An 11,734-nucleotide genomic window follows, 5' to 3' on the forward strand; every position below is an offset into this window, starting at 1 on the left:
CCTTCCCACACATATTCAGCCAGGCTCTTAGGAGAAGATTAAACACCAGGAGATGGCCCGGGAGGAGGTGAAGAGACCAGACAGGGAGGCCAAGAACCTCCCTTGCCTGGTTGCTGTCTCAGTGCTTCTTGTCCAACCTTAGTTTACTTGCTTGCATGAAAATAAGACGGGTTTCCTAACTAATCTTTGTGGGCACTAAAATTAGCTCCTGAATTTATTACTTTTCAACTGATGGTTCAAACTTGGCTTATAGGCCTCATTTGCTACTTCTGTCTAAAGAGTACAGGAAAACAAACAAAAAGATAAGTGGAATTAGCAATAAATACATCCTTTCCATCTCGTTTCAAAGGACAGCAACGGTGCTTATTTGAATGATTCCGTACCTCAGCAACACGAATGTTTAGCTTAATTCTCAATTTTAGCCTGCATCCTTAATTTTACTTACATGGCAGGGTAAGTAAATAGTTCCAAGAAAGTATTTCAGAAAAAAGGTATTGCAAATAATAATATTTTGAGATCAAACCCCTTTACGTAGCAATACTGTTTCCAAAGCACGAAAACCGGTGTTACAGCTATGTTCTACTCACGAAAAGCACAGGCCAGCGTGACTTCTTACAGTGAGATTTTGGCCTCAGTGTTTATTTGAACAGTCCAACAAATACGTCCTGGAACTGTTTTCTGAAATATTTCTCTCCTGACCTGACTCGGTCCTCAAACCTAAAGCCCAAGCCCCTCACTCGGCCAGCCTCCCACCAGGCCCACCCTAGCCCGCCACCTTGTCTGCCCTGCACATCCACTTGGCCTGTGTCCACTGGCTGTGGGGCAGTAGGCACTGTCTGCCCTCCCAGACGCGGTCCTCCCTTCCAACCCTCTGGACACTGTTCCTGGGTGCCTGCTGCAGGCCAGGAGCCACACTCGGCACTGCAGTGGGCATGGATCCGACAACTGAAGGACGTGGGGTCCAGCATGACAGACAGAAATGAGCAAGTGAAACGCAGCATGTGATAGAGGTGTGCTAAGGGGAAGCTAGGACCTGTGAACTGGGTGGAAAATAAAGGCCGAGGTACAGTTTCTTCCAGGGTTATCAATAAGCCTCACAAGATCATGGGTTTGGAGCAGAAGCCTGAAAGGGCCATGAGTCCAGGAAGTGAGCACATGAGTCCAGGAAGCGAGGACGTGAGTCCAGGAAGTGAGTCATGCAGACACCTGCAAGGGTTTTCCAGGCAGGAGGAGCTGCAGTGCCACAGCCCCGGCAGAGCCATGCTTGATGTTAAGAACAGCAGGGAGGGAGGGAGGGAAGGAGGTAGGGGGTTGGGCTGAGTGGGGCAGGGAAGTCGGGGGACCAGGTCACACAGCCACCAGGGGCTGGCCTCAGCTCTGGGTGAGCTGTGGCTCTGCAGGGCTTTCACCAGATGACCTGATGGGACTGTGGATGTTACCAGCATCAAGAGAACAAAGGTGGAAGCAGGGAGCCCAGGAAGCAGGCTTATTCCAGTAACGCTGGGAAGAAAGGGTAGCCTGAGCCCCGGGGGGCAAATGTGTTGGTAGAAGTGACTGGTCTTGGGACCAGCAGATGGCATAATGGTTACCTTGCTGGACTCCCACATAGTCGACCATGGCTTGAATCCTGAACCCAGCAACTTAAAACTCATATGGGGAGTGGAGGGCAGCGGGAGGTGTGGTGGTTAAGGGCACTGGACTCCCACTTGAACTGCTGACTGCAGTTCGAGTCCCATACCTGGTGGCTTGCTTTCTCACTTTCCATCTCTCTCTCTCTCTCACTTTGTCCCTCTCTGGTCAAATTTAATACGTAAATAAATAAAGTTAAATAAAATAATTCTTAAAAAACAACAACAAAAAAACAAAAACACTCATGCCAGGTGCATGTGCCTGAGTGCCCAAATCTCGAGATGAGAATGGAGAAGGGATTGTGGCTGGGCCATCCCCACAGTTTCTCAATTTCTATCTCTGTCTCTCTGGCGAGTGCACATGCCCTATTGCAAAAAAAAAAAAGAAAAAAAAACTCTTCAAAAAAAAAAAAAAAAAAAAAAAAATAGTGGTGATTGTTGTCTGTGGGTGTTTGGGAATGGAGCCCACAGAACCCACCCACAGGACCCATGGGTGGAGTGAGAAAAGGGAAAAACAAGTATTTTTTGAAGAACATAAATGTTTATTTTATGAAGTCCAATTTATTAATTTTATTCTTTTATGATTCATGCTTTTTATGTCCTAAGAAATTTTTGCCTATCTTCAATTTGTGAAGTTTCATTTTTTAAAGAAATTATAGTTTAATCCTTATATTTAAATCTACAGCCCAATTTAAGTTAATTTGCATATTTAAAATGAGAGAGTAAGTAAATGTCCATGCCCCCTCCCCACCACAGATAAAAGTTAGATAAAAGTGATTCCAGCATCATTTGTTGAAAAAGTCTATTCTTTCTTCTATTGAAGTACCTTGGCAACTCTCTCAAGAGTCATTTAACCGTATATACATAGTGCTGTTTTTATGGCTGTGTGAATAAATGAAAAAGTGAATCTTATATATTATGCCTTTGAAGGCAACTCCCACTCTTACAGTGCTTCTGAAGTATCATAATGAACATTTATTTTCTTACCCTAGTGAATTATTTTTTAATTAAAAAATCCATTACAGAGCATGACAAGTAATTGCACAACCTGACCTTACTCTGGATCCTGGACTGGGAAGGAAAAAGCTGCTATAAAGAATATTAATGGATCAAGGGACAAAACTGGAATAGGAACAATAGGTTAGCATTTGTATTAATATATAAGTTTATGAAGTTGACACATGTAGTAACAGAAGAGAGGGTGTTTTTAGTGAGTACATACAAATATTTTTAGTAAATACACACTGAAGGGCCATGATATTTATAATTTACTACCAGATAATTCTGGAAAAATGTGTGGATCTCAGGGGAAGAGACTGAATGAATGTCAGTGATAAAGCAGAAACACTTCAGTGGAAGTGTGGACAGTGGATAAATCTGAATAAAGGGCATATCACTTTTGCTAAGCTTGAAATTGTTTTTAAATAAAAACCTTTTTATTTTCAAATAAAATATTTTAAAAAATCAATTACATCAACTTGTTGGCTTAATATTTGTCTGTCTTTTTTTTTTTTTTTTTTTGAGAGGTTTTTGCTATAGGACACGTGTACTCACCAGGAAGACAGAGACAGCCAGAAAGTGAGAAATCAATCCCCACGGGGGACGGCCACACGGCAGTCCCTTCTCCTTCATTCTCCTCTTGGGATCTTGGGTATGCACGCACACGTGCCTGACATGAGTTTAAGCTTCCAGGTCTAGGACTTGAACTGCAGTTGACTACATGGGAGTCCAGCGACATAGCCATTACGCCAACTGCTGGTCTGAATATTTGTCTTTTCTAAGAAGTAGAATTTAAATCTATCAAAATAGCCATTAACAGTGATTTAAAAAACCCAAAAACTAGGTTGCTGTACTTGTTTGAAATTTAAATGGAAATCCACTTGAGAAATGAATGTCCCTTCTAGATGTCATGTATCATTTGAAACATTGTTTGGGGATGAGGTCTTGTGTTGCAAATTCTGTGAAATATTATGCTCAGTTCTGTTGGTTAAACTGTTCTATTCGAAGTTTTCTGATGATACATTTGATCTCTTCTAGTATTTTTTAGATAGTTTTATTGATATGAATGGCTTAAAGTTGTTATAGATCCCTAAGCAGAGGAACCCTCGTGTGTGTCAGTTAAGAAGGTAGAATCGCTGTGAAGGTCAGATGGCACGCCAAGGATTTAATGTGAAGCTACTGTGTTTTAAATCCTATTTCGTATTTGACCTATTTTCTGCCACAAAATCAGAGAAAGCCTAGAAGCAGATCTGTTTCTAGGACAGAAATCTGGGAGGATTTAGGGAAAGTAGTACAGGTAGGCTCTAAGATAGTGCTTAGTTGACCTGGTTAGTGGGCGCCATCCCATCCCCTCACTGAGGCCAGTGGATGCCATCCCGTCCCCTCACTGAGGCCAGTGGGTGCCATCCATCCTGTCACTGAGGCCAGTGGGCGCCACCCAGCCCTGTCACCGAGGCCAGTGGGCGCTGTCCCATCCCCTCACCGAGGCCAGTGGATGCCATCCCATCCCCTCACCGAGGCCAGTGGGCGCCATCCCGTCCCGTCACCAAGGCCAGTGGGCGCTGTCCTGTCCCCTCACCGAGGACAGTGGGTGCCGTCCCGTCCCCTCACGGAGGCCAGTGGGTGCCGTCCTGTCCCCTCTCTGCGGCCAGTGGGCGCCATCCCGTCCCCTCACCGAGGCCAGTGGGTGCCATCCATCCTGTCACCGAGGCCAGTGGGCGCCGTCGCGTCCCGTCACCGAGACCAGTTGGCGCCATCCCGTCCCCTCACTGAGGCCAGTGGGTGCCATCCTGTCCCCTCACCACGGCCAGTGGGCACCGTCCCGTCCTGTCACCGAGGCCAGTGGGCGCTGTCCCATCCCCTCACTGCGGCCAGTGGGCGCCGTCCCGTCCCCTCACTGAAGTCCATGAAATCTATTCTATTTGCCGTGATCTGTGGGAAGCATCTTGTCCTCTTACCGCGTTCAGGAAGACCCAGCCCCTCTTGCTGTGTTAATGTGAGCCACCTTGTCCACTTATCATGACTTGCCAGTTCAGTATCTTAGTTGAGTCAGTTTAAGGACTGCTTTCTTCATCTTGTCATTGCTGTGAAGTTTATATACGCATTTGCACACAGTACATCTGGTGGAAGTTAATTTTACTGTAAGCAGACCACCCCTAAGTTAGCGTTTTACTGTCTCTCCTTTATGGGAGTGAGGTAGGTAGAAAGAATGCATGCACACACACAAGTGAGGGAGAAAGAGCATGCACAGGCATGTGAGCACACATGGGATGCAGAGGCACATGGGAGAGAGCAGCGGTCCTGCAGGGTCTTGCATTTGCAGTCATCCGCCCCAGCGTCTCAGTTCCACCATGCCTGGCCTGCTAGGGCTGGCCCGGGATCCGAACTTGGGCCTCCACTGTGACTCCAGCCTCACGTAGCAATGTTCCACTGCCTGTTCCACCTTGGCTGGGTCTCTCTATCCACACCCTTATCATTTGCTGTTTTTCTGAGTTCATGATATGACTTTCTGAATTCTTTAACTTTTTCAGAATCTTCTTGATCCCGACCCTTGCCAATAGTCATGCCAGTATTTTCTTCAGGTTTTGTTGTGTTGCCTCGTTTTAAGGTTTGCTGTCTTTAGGACTACACTAACTGTGTTGACCTGGACTGAGTGTAAGCCGTGTGGAGCCCTGGTCTATGCTGAGCTGGCGTTTGAGCTCCGGTGACATCTCACAGAGAGGAGGTAGTGTTTCCCGGGGGACAAGACACAGAAGCCTGTCAGCCCACTCGAGTCTGAGCTGTAACCATGCCTTCTAGTTCCCTTGGGGTGGACACTCTCCTGGAATGACTTGCTCCTTCTAAGGAGCCACTAGGGAGTCCATGGTGGAGGACAGGCCACCTGAGGGACAGCTGCAGGCTCTACAGGGCTGCTGCCTTCCACACCCAGCCCTGAGACTGTAGTCGGCCGTGCTCTGGCTCACCGCTGCCTTTCTAGGCATTTGGGGCTATTCTTACAAACGATTAGTGAAAGTAAAGATTTAGACACACAGTGATTTTTACTTTACTTTTGTAATGTAGAAAACAAATTCCTTTTAAGAAAAAAATCTGAAATTAATGCTTTCATAAGATTCAAATATTAATGTTTTAAAATATAGACTTAGAGTGACAAGCAGTATGTTTTAAAGTTTCATTCTTACATTTTTTCACATTTGAAGCTCCAGATTCAGGGGGCTGGGTTGCAGGTTCAGTCCAGAGGCTACCTAGAGCAGTCAGGTGTACATGAGCCTGTGGGCTGGGGCTGGACTGTGGCCTCAGACCCTCAGCACTGTGGGGTGCTGTCTCTGTCTTCTCTCTGTGTTTGCTGCTCTTGCTCATGGAAGAAATAAATTTAAAAATGAAAAACAAAAATGCATTCAATTTGAAATTCTTGAAGGTGGTTAAAAAAAAAAAAAGTGCTTGCGCAATGTAGCAAGCCCACAGTGGCCACTTGTCCGTGGTTCTGCTTGTCCGTGGTTCTCCCGGGGCGGCCCTGCCTGGCTGGTGGAAGCCTTCACCTCAGACTGTCCTTTGAAGCCAGCAGTAGGTTTAGATGATCACAATCTGTTGGTGGGTTATTGAGGGGCAGTGTCTCTAGGCTCTGAGTGGAATAAGGGGGTCGCGGTGTACCTACTCTTAGGTTGGCCTAACTTTAAGAAAGAATTGTTATTTTAAATAGACTCCATACGAATGCGCACCTCATTGTTTAAGTTATTTGTCTCTACTTTTCCCTGTGTTTTTTTCCTTTCGTAATTTGTAACATGTAACATGTACTCTTAGGATCGCCATGCATTTTGTAAATAATAAAATGGTATTTGTTTAAAAAAAAAAAAAAGAGGGGTTCATAGGCAGGAGAGTGGTCACTGGGGGCTTCTGTGGCCCTGCTCTCTCTGCCCCATCTGACCTGTCCATTCCCGCGTCCCCGGGCCTAGGACTGAGCGTGAGAGAGAGAGAACGGCCCTTCCCGCCAGTGCTGGGCTGCAGTGAGCGGGAGGTGTACCCTGCGCTGCTGGAGACAGCATGAGTGTCCCACCCTGGTTGCTGTGACCTTGCTGGCCTGTAGGCTGTTAGGGATCTGCTGCAGACACAGCCACCCAGAGGGCACCTGCCTGTAAGTGTCCGGGGCCGCTCTGTGCCCGGAGGAGCAGGATGCGGCTCACGTGGTGCTGCTGGAGGCCTCAGAGTGGGGCTGTTGGGTTCTCCCAAGGGTCAGTTTATTTTCCTTTAAATACAGTTGTCTTGATGGTACTTCCTGTAAGAGAGTTAAATCCGGATATTTGTAATTTCACTGTCATTGTCCATGATAATATCCTGTAGCCTGAAAAGGAGTATGAGTTGCGATCTTTCTCAGACTCCGACTGGCGTTCAGGTCCCCTCCAGACCTGCCATGGCCACCTAGGAGGTAGATCCCAGCGATCTGCGGCGTGGGGGGCCAGTGGCCTCAGGTCACCTGTAACGTCAGCTCCTGTCGCACCTTCCTGAAAGGTTCACATAGTGATGGGAAGGCTTTCCCTCAGGATTATTAGGTTGGTACAAAAGTTTCACTTGTTGAAATTCGCTATTCGATATTAGATTTAGTAAATGTGGTTATACACCATTTTAATGTGCACTTCTCACCTTTGTTATGAATGACCGATCACTTGCTGTTTTATATGTATTTTAGACTGTGGAAATGATACTACGAGAAAAGCAAACTCAGTGATTTTATTTGAGTTCTGAACATGTCATAAAGCAGTGCAGACAACTTGTAACATCGCCAGCGCATTTGGCCCAGGAACTGCTAAGGGATGGGCTGTGTGGTGGTTCAAGTTGTGCCAAGCAGCCGGGAGCCTTGAAGATGAGGAGGTACTGGCCGTCATCGGAAGTCGACGAGGACCATCTGAGAGCAGTCATCCACGCTGATCCTTTTGCAGCTAGCTGCATGAGAAGTTGCCGAAAACGCAGCGTTGACCATCTTATGATTGGCATGTGAAGCACATTGGAAAGGTGAAAAAGCTTGATAAGTGGGTGCTTTATAGGCTGACTGAAAACTAACAACCATTGCTCTGCATGTTCAATAATCCCAAGAGCAGAATGGAGGAGAAGGAATAATGGCATGACCTTCTCCCCAGGAAATAAATTCTCTCTCTCTCTTTCTCTCCTTTCTCCTCTCTCTCTCTCTTGCTCTCTCTCTCTCTCATTCTGCCCTTCCCTGATCAAATTAAAACAAAATTAATAAATAAATTGAAAAAAAGCTCATTTCGAGGTGTCATTTCTCTCTTATTCTATGCAAAAATGAGCCATTTTTCCTTCGGATTGTGACTTGTGCCAAAGAGTGGATTCTTTATGGCAGCCGCAGAGGACCGGCTCGGGGTTGGACAGGGAAGACACTCCATAGCACTTCCCACCGCCAAACCGGCACCAGTGAAAGGTCACGGTCCCTGGGGGTCTGACCCTATAGCTTTCTGAGTCCTGGTGAAACCCCTGCACCTGAGAAGCATGCCCAGCAAGCTGGTGAGATGCGCCGAGCACCGCGACCCTGCAACCGGCGCCAGTCAACAGGAGCAGCCCTGTTGTCCTCCACAGCAACGGCCGCCCACACGCTGCACCGCCAGTGCTTCAGGAGTTGGAGGAACTGGGCTGCGAAGTCCCTCATCGGCCACATTCAACCGCCCTCTCGCCGGCCGACTGGCACTTCAAGCATCTCGACAGCTTTTTGCAGGGAAAACACTTCCACAGCCATCTGGATGCAGAAGATGCTGTCCAAGCCTTCATCAAATCGCAAAGCACAGATTTTTACCCTAAAGGAATAAACCCATTTTTTTTCTCACTGGCAAAATGTGTTGATTGTAGTGGTTCCTATTTTGTTTAATAAAGATGACTTTGAACCTAGGTCTAGTGATTTAAAATGCATGGGCTTGTACAACCTAGCAGTGAGGTGGAGCCTCCCAGGGCAGGGCCCTCGTTCGGCCCAGCGAGTTGGTGAGTTCACCCAGCGGTTCTGGCTCCGCCATCCTCATGGAGGTGCTGCTTCATCTCCCCTTGGGTAGAGTGAGGGAGTTTCTGTCACATTGTTACTGAAAACTATGCCTCCTTGCCTGGCGGGAGACCCTGGGGCGCTCTGCCTCTCTGAAGCCTTAGCTGTGCTCCAGGTCGGCTCTCGCCAAGGGGCAGTGTGGCGCTGGCAGTGGGCAGGCTGAGCGCACTGCAGCTGTGACCACATCCAAGGCCCTCTGTGTCTTCCAGAATGTCGTTCTCTCAGGAGGCTCAACCATGTTCAGGGATTTCGGACGCCGGCTACAGAGGGATTTAAAGAGAGTGGTGGATGCGCGATTAAGGCTTAGCGAGGAGCTCAGCGGCGGCCGAATAAAGGTAGGAGACGGAGCCGCCCAGCGCCCGCCGCGACCACTCTGCCTCCATGGCTGCTGGGTTTGGCTGCCTGAACTTACTCCCAGCCCATGGTCGTGGGCGGATGGAGGCACCCAGCCGGGCGGCCTCAGCAGCGCTGGCGCCCTTGCCAGAGTGTCTCGTGCTGTCAGAGATGAAGCGTGTAGCGTGAGGACCAGGGTCCTGAGGAGGTGGGGCTGGTGCATGGCGGGCACCTCAATGACGTTTCAACGTGTTCTCATTAGCAGGGGCTTACAGGACATTCCTCCCACGGATTCTTAAGTAGCTGCTGATTTTATCTGGGCTTCTACCAAGATTGGGCTCTGGTAGGGTAGGTGGGAAGAGGGGTGCCCACTGCAGTGGGGTCCACTCTTGGAAAAGTGCAGTTTCTTTTAGTGTTTGGGGGTGGCTGGTATTATATGGATTGTCTCTGCACTGCTGAAACATCTGATTGGTTTGCTCAAAAAATAATTCCTTGTTGCTTGGATTTTTTTACTTTTGGGCTTGTAAGAGCTACTTCCAGTCTGTGTACCTGCTCTGCTCCTCCTCTGACCCCCAGGCTGACGGGGCAGGGGCACCTGGCAGCAGGAGCTGGGCGTCCGCACGGAAGCTGCCCGCTCTGGGTGCTCCACTGGCAGGAAGGCCCCGGCCCCGAGGAGGACGGAAGCCCAGGAGGAAGCTGTCGTCTTGCCAGCTGCTAGGTAATCGAGCTCTTCTTTGTGCTGCTTGGGTCAAACCTGAAGTCCTTTCCTTTCCAGCCTAAGCCCGTGGAAGTCCAGGTGATCACTCACCATATGCAGCGCTACGCCGTGTGGTTCGGAGGCTCCATGCTGGCCTCGACTGTAAGTCCCTTCCAGATTGTTCCGTGTTTTCATTTCTGCACCCTCTGGCGCGTTTGCATAAATACTGTCTGTCAAGGTTAAGTAGTGTATGTTCTAACTGTGTAGCTCCGAACACACACACATTTAATTCTGTAGGATATAAAGACATTTTAACTATCATTTAAATTGCATGGCTAACTTACTGGTATCGTTGCTAATTAGAGGTTATAGATAACATGTAAAAGAAATCCAAAAACGATCTAAAAATATCTTTGATTAATCATGACCTCCAATGACTTTTCCAAGTGGCTGTTATTTTTTCCTTCCAGTTTGTTAATGGGTAATGTGTTATTAGGACATGGTTGGTCCTAAATAAATGTGAAGGGACTTTTAAAAGTACTTGGAAATGGAATTAAATTATGAGTTTGTTTTGGTGCAAATTTTTTTTGAAATCCATGCATGATTTTTTCATAATACACATTATCCACAAATGTTTTTTTAAAGACAACCTCTCTCTATCACCCTCCTGTAGAGGCAGAATAAAAAATTGAAAATGAACTCAACTCCCACGGGTAGTTGAGTACCGTGGAGGGCAGGCTTACACAGTGGTCTGGAGGGAGGGAGGTCTGGGTTAGGAGAGCCTCTCACCTGCTTAGTTAGGGCTCGGTGCCTCCACCCTGCAGTCATCGTGTGCTCCTCCCGCTGTCGCCCCGGCAGCCGGAGTTCTTCCAGGTCTGTCACACCAAGAAGGACTACGAGGAGTATGGCCCCAGCATTTGCCGCCACAACCCTGTCTTCGGAGTCATGTCTTAGGGTCTGCCTTGGGGTCGTCGCTCGACCACGGCGTGTGGGGAACAAGTGTCCTTCGAACCCAGAGAAGACTGCAGTCTGTACATAGCGACGCTGGCGTCGCCGCCAGCAGCCAGCTCCACCGCCCAGTGCATGAGGCCCTGCGCAGTCGTCCAGTCAAAGCCATCCCCTCTCCTGCTGACTGGGGCCGCCTACGCCTTCTCCGCCTTCTCCGTCGCCCTCCCGCCCCCGTCTACCCCCTCCCCCGAGCTTCTAGGTGACAGGTGCAGTTCTGGAGGAGTTCAAATACGACTTTCCGTGGTTAGGGAAAAGCCCGCTAGAAAACGGTGCAGAGTAGCTCCCCTGCTCCCTTCCTGGGAAAGAATGTGGGGTGTCAGCCCCTTCCCTCCCGCCTATTTTTGTAAATAAAATGTTATAAACTTGAAATACAAATCGATGTTTATATTTCCTATCATTTTGTATTTTATGGTATTTAGTACATCTGGCTGATTCTAAGCACGAATAGATGTCGGTGTCATGGAGTGCTGTAGTGCAGTTCTTAATCGTGAGGCATGTCCGACGTCCGTAGGCGAACAAAATACAACCGCACACTTTGGCCACGTGTCTGCAAGAGAACGACCGCACTTTATGGGAGTGATGTGGGTGTGGGCACGGAGCGGTGCTGTATGAGAATTACTGCGGATAATGCTACCTTTCCGTTTCTTCTGTTGGAACTTTCTGGAACTGTTTTATAGAAGATGACGGTGTGTTGTTGGTGAGTGTTGGATGAAATACTCCTTGCAGCATTGTAATAAAAGCTGTTAGAATCTTTATAAACATTTTCTCGTTTCAGTGTGATTCTTTTGGTGTCCCCTTGTGTGCTCTTACTTCTTTAAAAGAGTATTGTAATTTGTTTTGTGTCAATAGAAGATTTGAGGATTAATACGAAGTTTGTGGAGGGAAATTCCTCAGAATGATAGGGGCCGCGTGTTCTGCACTGGGGCACTAGGAGTGGTGGGGACACCTAGGTTAGAGAGGGTTTGGGGCTAGGGATGGAGTGGGGGATGTCCCTAAAGATTTCCAAGGTCTCTTTCTAGAAATTTATATATATAT

General features: G+C 47.9%; 1 protein-coding gene across 3 annotated transcripts in view; it reads left to right on the forward strand.

The window, feature by feature from the left end:
* The window catches only part of ACTR3B (actin related protein 3B), a 76,741-nt gene extending 65,281 nt beyond the window's left edge, over window positions 1-11,460 (forward strand). For all 3 annotated transcript variants that reach the window (XM_014588499.2, XM_006150244.3, XM_027772538.1), the window contains 3 exons: window positions 8,871-8,996; window positions 9,770-9,853; window positions 10,550-11,460. In XM_014588499.2, coding sequence (XP_014443985.1) covers window positions 8,871-8,996; window positions 9,770-9,853; window positions 10,550-10,645 — 306 coding nt within the window. In that variant the 3' untranslated portion in view covers window positions 10,646-11,460. The remainder of the gene's footprint in view (window positions 1-8,870; window positions 8,997-9,769; window positions 9,854-10,549) is intronic.
* Window positions 11,461-11,734: the final 274 nt, after the last annotated feature.

This window comes from Tupaia chinensis, unplaced genomic scaffold (assembly GCF_000334495.1).
Source record: "Tupaia chinensis unplaced genomic scaffold, TupChi_1.0 Scaffold000280_1, whole genome shotgun sequence".
In the NCBI taxonomy this organism is placed as follows: domain Eukaryota; kingdom Metazoa; phylum Chordata; class Mammalia; order Scandentia; family Tupaiidae; genus Tupaia; species Tupaia belangeri.